General features: G+C 34.9%; 1 protein-coding gene across 2 annotated transcripts in view; it reads left to right on the forward strand.

The window, feature by feature from the left end:
* Positions 1-1767: 1767 nt before the first annotated feature.
* The window catches only part of LOC129053719 (protein FRG1-like), a 444214-nt gene continuing 433472 nt past the window's right edge, over positions 1768-12509 (forward strand). The window contains exons 1-4 of one of the 2 annotated variants that reach the window (XM_063722935.1): positions 1768-1905; positions 4184-4288; positions 5092-5130; positions 7584-7675. In XM_063722935.1, the coding sequence (XP_063579005.1) occupies positions 1783-1905; positions 4184-4288; positions 5092-5130; positions 7584-7675 (359 nt within the window). In that variant the 5' untranslated portion in view covers positions 1768-1782. Of the gene's footprint in view, positions 1906-4183; positions 4289-5091; positions 5131-7583; positions 7676-8658; positions 9084-12509 lie in introns of those variants that run through there. The other variant, XM_063722934.1, reaches the window with a different exon arrangement.

Raw genomic sequence — 12509 nt, forward strand, 5'->3', positions numbered from 1 at the left:
TGATGAGGGCCTTAGTCCTCCAGAGCAGTTTATGGCTGTCAGATTATCTGATTCCCAGGTGAGCTTATGTTGTAATATAATTAGTAACTAGTTATTTTAAAAATTTAATTGTATTCATTAAAAATTTTAGTATCTGTCTTAAGCCCACGGTAATTTTGGTATAAAAAACAAAATAGCTTTTTTGAAAAGTAGATTTTGTGATCTACTTTTAATGGATTTCCTATCAATATATAATGCTAGGCTGGAAAAAAGATGTGTAAGTTAAAAAACGCAGATTAATAATTTCACACAGCAAATAAGATAGATTAAAAAATAAATCAAATAGTACAAAACCTGGTTCACTGTTGCTATGATATTTAAACTCCCTGTTTGAAAGTCTAAAGACAAACAGGAAGACTAAAAAAAGAAATATTGTTGAAACCAGCAGAGAATGTTACAGCATCATAACGACCAAAAGAATATTTTTACTCACTATTTTTACAGTCATTTTATAAAATAACCTTTTTTATTCTCACTTTGTGCAGAAGTATAGAATGATTCTTTGGGTAAAAGATACTGAAAGTGAATTTACATAGTTTAGTAATTAGTTATATCAACACGATAATGATTTCCATTATATAATCATTAACGTATAAAGGAGTAAAAGTCAATTCTGGCATCCGAGGAGATTCTTGGTAAGGTGAAAGAAATCATAATTTTAAAAAATCACATTAAGATGATTATTTCTATAGTTTCTTTGAAAGTCTGATAAGTAGGTTGAAAGACAAAGAATAAAAGCAGAGGAAGAAAAAATTCAATAGTTTTAAACTGCTTTACAATTATAAACAAAAAATGATTATAAAGAAAATTAACTGACAAATGAGGAAAATATTTGCAACAACCTTTATAGGCAGTGAGTTTTTACTCTTCATATGTATATTGTATAGATTTCATAGCACTGAGGACCCCAGTAGAAAAATTGCGAACAATCAGATCTGAATAGAAAAATGGACAAGGGACATTACCAGATAATCTAAAAACTAAAAAGGAAAGGAAAAGAAAACAATTGTTATTCTAGTTAACTACTAAAATGCAAATTAATAGGATACTGTTTTTTTTCCATATCAGGTTTTCAAGTATTTTTTTAGAGTCATAATGTTTAAAAAAAAATCCATGAGACAAAACATACTCTGTTAATTTGAGGTAAGAATGTAAATGGAAGCAGCATTTTCTGGAAAACAGTTTGATGACATAAGAACTTTATAGTTTATACCCTTCGATCCAATTATTTCTGGGAATTTTTTCTAAGGATAAATCAGTTTTATATACAGAATAGATGTAAATAGAACTATTTATGATAAGCGAAAAAGTAAGTTTTAGTAATGTATTATTGAACTTTATAACCAAAGAGGTATAATTGAAGAATGATGAATTTTGAAAATATTTGTTACATAATATATAAGGTACAATGTTTATATTAAAAAAGCAAAATATAAAACTAAATTTAAAACTGCGCACACCACCATGCCCAGCTAACTTTTTAAATTTTTTGTAGAGATGGAGTCTCACTCTGTTGTCCAGGCTGATCTTGAATTTCTTGCCTCAAGCAGTTCTCCCATTGGCTTCCCAAAGCACAGAGATTACAGGAGTGAGTCACCACTCAGCCACATGCATCTTTTGAATACTTGGAATATGTCCAGTCTGAAACTTTAGATATGTACACACCCACACACATACACATGTCCTGTTTTGTTGTTCTATAATTAATTTTCTCTCAGTTTTTAACTTTTATCTATCTTTTTAATGTATAGAACTGCCCTGAAATCTGGCTATGGAAAATATCTTGTTATAAATTCAGATGGACTTGTTGTTGAGCGTTCAGATGCAATTGGACCAAGAGAACAATGGGAACCAGTCTTTCAAAATGTAAGTGCTGTTATTGTTTATAAAATCTTCCTGTCAGTTTAACAGAAAGTCTGTAACAGTCAATCATAATATATTTAAAAAGAAAAAGTAGGATGCAATAGTATAATACATTAAACTGGAATAAATCAGTAAGAACATAGAGCCTTAAAGAGATCTCATAATATAGTGCAACAAAAATAGCATTAGTACTTTTGCCCACAATTATTTCTGTATACCCTTAGTGCCTAGATATGGATCTCATTTCCATTGAAGAACCAGTCAATTTTAGGTCTCAGAGTAGGAAAACAGAATAGTTCCTAAGTATCTTCTTTGTAGCAGAAATCATGGATGCTTTCAGAAACATTACAGACAGTAAGCGAACTGTGGAGCTAGCTAAGACAAAGTTGTGACAATTTGTGTATAAAATATAAATAATAATAGTTCATTGAAGTAAATTATCTCTAAAAGACTTTCAGTTCATAAGCTTAAAATAGTTTACAAAAAGATAGTTTTAATATAAGAAGAAAAAAGATAATATACTAATTCTTCATTTTAATAAGTAGACAGTTGTATTATATGGATGTTTTGTTAAATCTTTGTTGATACAGAATACATAATTTCCCTTTTCTGTTTGTTTGAGAAGTAAAGATTGAACAAAAATATGTGAGTGCTAAACAGTCTTTAAAAAGTAGATCACTATATCAGAAACAGTAAGGACCAGTGGGCACCACGCAGAACAAGCAAATAGAAGATAAGCTCAGCCTTTGAGTAGCAGCTTTGGTAGTATACAATAACGAACTGAAAATAGGAAGTCAGCAGTGTTTTCTAAGATGACAGATTAAACAAACATCCTACCAGAAAGAGGTAATCACTTAGACTAAGTTCCTCATCCCCTAGGATAAAATCTTAAGTCAGTGACTTGAAAACTGTTTTTACCTAATCCATTGAGAAATGCATTTTTACATTACAGCCCAGCACACACATATGTATAACTGAAGCAAGAGTTGTACTTAACAATACTTACTTATCCATGTGTTATGCACCTTGATATTTCTTATTCTCTTTTACCCCTTCCTCTGTGTGTCTGTGTGTATTCCTTTTCCCCCCCACCCACCCAATACCGTTCAGGAAACACTACATTGATTTCATTACCTGTAATGTGTTGCAACCCCTTTGAGATGATCCTACTAGTTATGATGAGATACTTCTAATAAAAGTTACACCAGTAGAAAATGCCAATATTTCATAAGGCCAGGATGATGACTTAGATAGTACTAATAATACAACACTTTAGGAAAGTTCATTTCATTTTATTTTTAGGAATGACACTAAGTTTCAAAAATTTAAATTTAAATGAAAGAGGGTCTTTAAACTCTATTGCAAAAAGGACTCAGCTGAATAATCTGTGGCAGAGGTTTAAATCACCTGGACCACACCATGCGATGTGAACTGCCATGTTCCAGGGCTCACCAGGAGCCATCCAGATGAGAGACCACCCAGCCCTTGTGACTTGACTAAGATATTAAATCCATGTTATCAGCACGTTTTTAACTGGATGTGATATAAGGTTAACATATTTTGTAATCATTATATTTATAAATATTTTGTCTAAATATTATGGTATTCCAAGTTTTCCAAAAGAATCAATCAAATACAAGTTATAAATAAACATTTTATTTGTTATGGGAGTTAAGCTAACCATATTTATAACCCAGATTTAGATACACAAGAAAATCAGTTTTTAAAATTTTGTTTAATAGAAAGCAGTGAATACATCAAACATTAAACAACTAAAACAGTATATGAATATTTATTTTCACACACAAAAGTCCCTCAGTCATTGATTCTTAAATTCAAAACACCAAAGGCATTGTATATAACTTTTCATGTTTTCTAATTCGGAAGAAAATAAATTTTACTTAAAATGCTAATATTTTAATAGAGTATGCATTCATAATTATGTTCTTGTCTTTAAAGTTAATTTTTCAAACAGAACTAAACAGTTTTATCTTCAGTAGATCTTTTAGAAAGGAAGCAATCCTACCTCATCTAATTAGAATTTAGTCCTACTAGGAAGATACACTACAAATGTTTATTGTGGTAATCTTTGAATAGTAAAATGAAAGGTGATTTTGGTTTCCTTTTCTATATGTTCTTGTATTATGTTTTTTATGTTCTTCTCTTAAGTCCTTTTCTGTGATTTTTAAATCAGGGAGGAAAAATTAATTCAGTCTAAACACTTAATGTTTCTTCTAGAAGAAGTATCCTCATGGCTATTTTGTTATTTTGTTTCACTTAGGGGAAAATGGCTTTATTGGCCTCAAATAGCTGCTTTATTAGATGCAATGAAGCAGGAGACATAGAAGCAAAAAGTAAAACAGCAGGAGAAGAAGAAATGATCAAGGTAATGATGACATTTTATACGGATGACTGCATTCACACATGTGATGTGACTGTATCTCTTTAAAATGTTAAATCATCATTTACTGTCACTTTAAAGATTTAGTTAATAGCTTTTTTTAATGTGCTGTTTCAAATAGACTCATTTTTAATTATAAGTCACATAGTTGATGGCTTGTTTATACAATGTGGTAGAGAAATCAGTTCATCTAGGAGCTGCCTTGCCATTATCTCCATGGATTAGTATTTTTTTCTGGTAGTTCCACATGCTCTTTTTAAGTTTTCATTTTCTTGTTTTCTTGCTTGTATTTTAAAATCTAATTTTTAAAATAGATAACATGTACACGTGATCCAACATTTTTAAATAAAAGCATATGAAGATGAAGACATATGCCTGCCATGCATCTTACTCACCTGTGTCCTAGCTCCTGTTCCTCTTTCCCTTTGTTTTGTTTTTTTATAGCCTCCTAAAATTTCTTTATAAACATATGAATACATTTATAATTTTCAACTTTTTTACACTAAAGGCTGCCTCCTCTATAGTCTTCTCAACTTCTGAATTTTTTTCCTTAAAATTGTATCTTGGAGAGTTTTCTATTATTAGTTTGAATGTACAAAATTTTCTCTTTTTCTTGCTTTTCTTTTTCTCTCTCTTTTTTAACAGCCACATAATATTCCATTTTAGGGATGTACCTTAATTTATGTAGTCTTTTATAGATGGAAATTTAGCCTGTTTCCAGTCTTTTGCTCTTATAAACAGTGCTGCAGCTCATAACATTGAATATGCATCAATTTGTAGATGTGCAGGTGGACCTGAAGATAAATTTCCAGAAGCAGAATTACCAGGTTGGGGTATACGCGTTTGTATTTATGTAATGCTTGAGCTTCTGTGATGATAATCACTCTATGAAACAAAAAATCATAGCAGAACTTCTGGGGCCTTAGCCCTTACATTTTAAAAATATTTTTATTAATAGTACCTGTCTTCTTTGCATTAGGAGAAACACGAATCACATGAAACATGATTTTTATTTTATTTTTAAAATGTGTGTGCCTCACTAAGCTGGAAATAAAAGTTCCTTATTCCAGGCTATATTCCCTCATCCGTAGTTAGACACGTTATCCATTGCACCAGTGGCCTGTGCCCTCCCTAATCCTACTGTTTGTTTTACATCATTGTAAAAGTTAAACAGACATCTTCATATCAAGGTGAAATTCTAAATAATACTGTTAATATAACCTAGATAAATCAGGTAGTTAACTGGAATTTGATGAAAACATTTAAGGCTTAATTTCTTAGACTCACAAAAGCCACTGATCTTTAATGATAAACATATACCAGGATGTGTCTAAAGAATAACTCCCCCCTTCTTGACACATGGTTTTTCTGTGTCTTGGCATTCCATCCCAGTGCTGAGCAAAGGCAGTGCTCTTTAATGATAAACATATACCAGGATGTGTCTAAAGAATAACTCCCACCTTCTTGACACATGGTTTTTCTGTGTCTTGGCATTCCAACGCAGTACTGAGCATCGTGAACCTTGCTTTGTTTGTCTCTGTTGGGAATCACAAGTTACATCCAGTCTGACCCAGATTTGTTGGCATTGTGGGTGCCAGAATGGAAGGCTCTAAGAGAGGGGGCAAATGCCTTTTCTAAAATGCCCTTCATTCTTATAATTAGAGCATAAAAATTTATGTTACATTTTTCTTTACTGCCAGTGTAATTTAAAAGCATCTCTCAATTCTCTGTACGTGCTTCATGTTAGATTTCCGGTCATATGTTTGATTTTCTTTTTAGAATAGTCTTGATTTCAGATAATTTCAAATCTGAAGCTCAAACAATTTCAATCAAAAATGTAGATATTTTCTTGCAGTTAGAGAAGTGAAATGCTATATTTTTTCACTGCATGCATCCGGCACATGCGTTGTAGTCTTGAATTTCCATAATGCTCCTGTCAGGTGGATGTGACCTCAGCCTTACAGACAGGAAGAGAGCCTCTGACCCTCCTTACATCCTCGTGGTTTTTGTCAGTCAGTTCATGGAAATCACAGTGATTTCAAGGTGTGGTAAGACAGGATGTGTACCCAGGCTCAGCTGACTCCAGAGGCCACTCTCAGTATTTCATAGCACATTGCTTCTCAGGAAACAGGTCATTGAGGAAATGCAGATGGGTTTGTGACTTGCATTTAATTTAATTTATTTATATTTTATTGTATCATGTTTAAATTTTTTTCATCTGGATATCATCACAAAAGTGTTATTGAAGGCAACAATTGCAAATATATGTGCAGTGCTTTGCACTTATACAAAGACACAAAGATACACAAAGATTGCATTTTTCACTATTTAAAGCAATTTTCAGATGAAATACAAAGTTTTCTGGGTCTCTTTGGTTACTCAAGTACTTGGAAGCTCTGAACAGTGATTATTTAGGACTCTTTTCATACCATTTAATTGCAGGCTGTCCTAATTAATCTCTGTCAGCCCTTCACCTTTAGGACCTTGCCTTATCTACCAGAACACGGATCCCTCTTACTAAAGGTAGCATTGTGTTACAGGCCCTAGCAGGGAATGTTTTGAGGTCTGGGACCCCTCAAATCAAAACTGTCACAAAGATGTCATTGGCACAAACATGTTATTTGTCATCACTTTCTAAGCAGCTCTGAAACTGGACTCTGGCCACAGAGATCCCTTAAGAGACATGAATCCTTACCATTGCCCATTGCCTGTTCTGTGGGTGATCCTAATTGTTGAATGCAGATTAATTAACTTATGACATGTGATAGTAAACATCTATCCAACTTAGGAGGACATAAGAAGCTACTAAAAGAGGTGGGTTCCAATTAATTAAAAACAAGTTGTGTAATGTTAAAAGTTTTAATAGTTTGGTAATAGCCTGTGCAATGTAAAATAGCTATTGAGCTTTCAATCTGATCAAATGACACTTGTCTACTAGGGATAATTTGATCCTAGTGTATTCACTTGGAGGACAAAATTAAATTAATGATTGCTTTATTGCCTAGCAGGATCTGATGTATAAAATGTTTCTGAAATAATTTTGTCTGTAGTGTTTCTGACACAAGGGCTGAGGAGGAAGCATGTGATAGCACTTACTCATATAGATTATATATATGAAGTAAAAACACATAGCCAGAACCGGTCTTTTTCTGAATATTGTTGCTCAGTTAATTTTTTCTTCTGCATAAGAAATCATCTCGGATGTTCTTATGTGATATGTAAAGTGGGGAAGGTGGAAGATAAACATATAACCCATTGGATTCTCTTTTCCAATATCTAGATTAGATCCTGCGCTGAAAGAGAAACCAAGAAAAAAGATGACATTCCAGAAGAAGACAAAGGAAATGTAAAACAATGTGAAATCAATTATGTGTATGTATGCTTTTCCTTTTAGACCTACACATTTGACAGTGAAGTGCTTCTCAAAGTGCTTTCAAAATAAATTACCTAATTAGCTGGGGATGGTGGTGCATGCCTCTAGGCCCAGCCACTTGGGAGGCTGAGACAGGAGGATTGTTTGAGCCCAGGGGTTCAAGGCTGCAGTAAGCTCTGATCACCACTGCATTCCAGCCTGGGTGACAGAGCAAGACCCTGTCTGAAAAAATGAAAACTGATGGACAAGAAGAGGCAACACAATGTAGCCTCTAGGACAGAGCACTGAGCTAAATGCTTTTTTTTCTGGAGGGTTCAGTTTTCCTAATCATCCTACCAGCTCCCAAAGCTAGTCACTCGGGTTAGTCAATCTCTCTATTCATTCATAGAATGGGCATGATGCCAGTCAAAGTCTGTGCTATGGCCAGGACACAGGGGACTCCAGCCAGCATGCCCTAATAGAAGTGGGGCCTTGTGGTACCCAGTCAATGAGTGGCCCTGCTCTTGAGAGGTCATGAAGGTCGTCTTTGTTGTTCAGAATCTCCAGCTTATTAAAAAAAATACAGTTAGACTTTTTTTTCTTCCTCAATAAGGAGTCTCTCTCTGTCCCCCAGACTGGAGTGCAGTGCCACGATCTCAGCTCATTGCAACCTCCGCCTCCCACGTTCATGTGATTCTCCTTTCTCAGCCTCCCGAGTAGCTGGGACTACAGGCGCACGCCACTATGCTCTGCTAATTTTTGTATTTTTAGTGGAGACGGGGTTTCACCATGTTGGCCAGGCTGTTCTCGAACTCCTGACCTCGAGTGATCTGCCTGCCTTGGCCTCCCAAAGTGCTGGGATTGCAGGTGTGACCCACTGTGCCTGGCCTATAATTAGACTTTTTAATAAGTGAAAAAGAAATTAACAGTATTTATAAATTTAATAGTAAATATGTATAATCAGAGTTTGAGGTATTTTTCAATGAAGACATTTTCTTTGGAGAAAGAAATTTCAGAGCTTCCAAGACCACAAAGTTAAAATAATTAAAGAAGACAGTAAAATTCTTAAAAAGGCTCAGAAAGATGGATTTTTGCATGAGATGCTTCTGGACAAGTAGCTATTTATTTACTTATTTCCACTATTTTCAGTAGCCAATAGAAATGGCATGTAGAAAACCTATATTCTCTTAAATTACTGTAGTTTTCACATTTTTGTCTTTATTTCTAATTTATGAGTGTGGCAATATTACCTAGAGAGGATATCATGAGTTTGGGAAAAGACTGTCAAGAAAGAATATCTAAAAATTATAACCGATTCTAAGTATATACTTTAAGAAATTCAGGTTTGACTGTATCTACTTCATAAATTTATCATTATCTTTTTATAACTATTACAACCAGAGTTAGAGAGAAGCAGTTTAACTAATATAAAAATTATGTGGATTCTGTTACAGTAGTTCAGGTTCCTTAAAATAAGCATAGATCAATTAAAAAACTAAGTATATAAGCTAAACAAGTGAAATTGAAGCAGTTTTTTTGTAAGATTTGGAAGAGTACAGGATGTTTATCATAGCACATTATTAATATTTATTACTCTTCCTATGTAGACAAGTAATGTCCTAGAGTTGCAACGTAGAAAAACAGAGATGTTTAGCTGTGAGTGTACAAGTATAAATCAATTAAGTGCCAGATTTGGATAATCACCAGCCGCTCATTCAAGTCATATGTTCCAAAGTTACTCTTACCCTTTTTTTACATTACTTGATAAAGGCAATGTTTAATTACATATTTCCTGTTAACTAGCTGGTAGAGTTCATACCTAAAGTCGGTAAATAATGTTAAGAATTTTTTTCCAGCTGAGCAAATGAATATGTATGTAGTTGTAAGAAATCAAGAAGAGGTTATAAAATATAATCAGGATGTGGACTCTAAAACGGAATAACCTCTATGTCCTGTAACTTTTATCACTTGTAATAATACAGCATTCTCACCCTGTTAAATGGAAATTTAGAGCACCATTAAATTCTGGAATAATTAAAATTGCTATTTGGATTGAAAAAGCCCTTAGACAACATTTATTGAATATTAGGAAATAACTTTTATAAGATTAGAATCCATTTTTTATAGAAACCAAATTTAAAAGTATACATATTTTAATATAAGTGTTGTGGTAACACAGTAACCAAAATTGAGCACACATTTTTAAAGCTTTTTATATTTAGTAGCAGTTGAATATATATGGCATGTTTTACATAGATTAATTTTACTATTTTTCTTTGTTTTAACAGGAGAGCCAAATTGAAACGGACAGATACTGCAAATGACTGGGACTTTTGTTTCTGCCTTATCTTTTTGTATTTTTTTCTGAATAAAATATTCATAGGAAATGCTTTTACAGAGTTCTTGAGTTGTTGTGAAATTGTTGTTTAGCTAGCTGCTAGTTTATCCAGGATTAAGCAAGTTTAATCAGGATTCTTCATGGATGTACTTTTTAGCTAACTACAGTTTCTCATATGGAAATGAAACTTACAGTACACATTTAACGTACCACAGAATTTTTTTCTGGATTTCCTGTCCTGAAGCATGAAGTGTACTAGAAACCAATTCTTCCTGCGCTACTTGTGGAATCTTTCTTACTGGATCATAATCTTACTTTACTTTATACAATAGATGCTTAATCAGTGCCTTTAATAGGAAGTGAGAAACTCCCAATCCAATCAACAAGGCTTTGATTCTACCTCCTAAGTACTACTCAGATCACAGACAATCCAAATATCAGAACTAGGGGGCTGGGCAGAGAGGAAAAATCATCTATTAGGGAGTGGGACAGAAAGTGGAAACATTACAAAGAAGCAAGTGGGCTCAGGACAGAGGCGAGAGTAGTACTGGGGAAAATCCCTACTGACGACAGGTTTGCCACAGTGGATATGTATGTGATGCTTTTGTCCTCGTGGGCTGAAATGGAAGCTAATAAAGAAGTTCAGATGCTACGTGTTGCTTAGGTCTGCTTTGTTGAAGCCTGTCTCTTTCAGAGTTCCTAAACACAATATTCCCGTGGCATCTAATCCCAGTGAGAGCTCCAAATCCAGGCTGTGTATCAGATGCCACGGGAAATTCTGCCTCAGGACTGAGGTTGGTTCAAGCATCTGGATGATGTCAAAAGTCCACGTTGTGTGCTGGCCTAACCTGAAAGACCCTATCTAGTTCTAGCCTTTAAATTCCTTCTGTCACCAAATCTAGAGTTACATGGCATCTGTACAAGCTAGGTAGCTGAGGCATGGGATCAGCCCTATAAAGGAGCTTTTGGAGCTTTTGTTGTAGGTCTAGCTTCAACTTGGCACTCCAGTTCCAATAGCTGGACTTTCTCTCATCGTGTGTTCTGATCCTTGGATTGGGAACAAAGTAACCACTCTGATCCCACAAAGCAGAGGTTCCGGTTCCCAACTGGTGACTATTTTGCCTCCCAGGGGACATTTTTGGTTTTCACAACTGGAATACGGTGTTAGAGGGTAGAGGCTAGGGATGCTGCAAAGCATGTGGCATAATCCTGTTCCGCCAAGAATGCTAACAGTGCCAAGGTTATGGAGCCTTCCCACCCAAGGGCTTGGTCTATTCCTTGCTTCTGTCAGCTCCCTAACCCTTAAACACAACAGTTCAAATATATATGCATAAGCATCTCCTAGGGACCTGCACGTTTCCAATATCAACTACTGAGACCCATCCGTAGAGTTGCAGGCTTAGGAGGTCTAGGATTGGGCTCAAAGTTTGCATTTTAACAAGTACTCCAGGTCATTCTGAAGCAAGTGATACAAACCACACAATGAGGAACACCGCCTTCAAGAGACTGAATCTTGCTTCCCAACACTAGCTTGGTATCTGAGACCATCGGCCTGCTGACTGGCTTTCCTGTCACAAACATTCTGCATGTAGGCACAGTGTGTTCCTAGAGTCCATGTTAACTCGTTCACCCTCATGTTCCCTTGGTTCCTGTCCCCAGTCCAGCGAGCAGAACTGATTACAGATCTTGACAACAGAAGATACAGATTTAAAATAACTTGCCTGTTCCCGTGGACTTTATCCACTAGTGAAGGAAGACAAGTGGACCATGGGAGAGGGTAGGTGGGGGCTCCTTCCCTATTCCTCCCATTCCACTTTTTACAAACCCCAGCTAGACCACTGGGAGAGCAACGGAAGTTAAGAATGACTGCATCTAAATATTGTCATCTGGTCCACTCTTCTTCCATCTTGTACATAAGGATATGAGTTTTGTTTAAAGCACTACTGAAACCAAGATAAACTCTGGCTTAGCAAGCCCCTGACGGATCAGTCTAGTAATCTTATCAAAACCAAGATTACCTAAAAACACTAACCAAAGGAAAAGCTCCCTCACCCCAACCTATGACTGCTCACATTTTTCAGATTGAATCATTTCAATTGTATTTTAAGGTTCATTGACCCTTTACCACCTCCAAGCTGCTCCTCAACACAACTGATTATTATTTTTTAATTTTGAAAACTTTCTCTCTTCTAGAAATTCCACTTGAGCCTTTGTTATTATTGTAGTTTCTTCTACCCTGCTGTGATTTCCTATCCATTTATTTTAAGGGTTTTTGGGGTTTTGATTTTAATAAGAATTACAATAGCTACTTTGAAAATCCACACTAATTCCAACATCTGGATCATCTCGAGGTCAGTCGCTATTGATTGCCTTTTTCTTTGAATATGTTTCTTTATATGTTTGATATAATGGGATTGAATTCTGAAGATTGTAAAACTAGATTTGTTTTGTTCCTCTGAAAATTTTGATAATTTTTTGTTGTATTTGTTGTATTTTGATTTTTTCTATTGTATACT

The sequence above is a fragment of the Pongo abelii genome, chromosome 23 (genome assembly GCF_028885655.2).
Source record: "Pongo abelii isolate AG06213 chromosome 23, NHGRI_mPonAbe1-v2.0_pri, whole genome shotgun sequence".
Lineage (NCBI taxonomy): Eukaryota > Metazoa > Chordata > Mammalia > Primates > Hominidae > Pongo > Pongo abelii.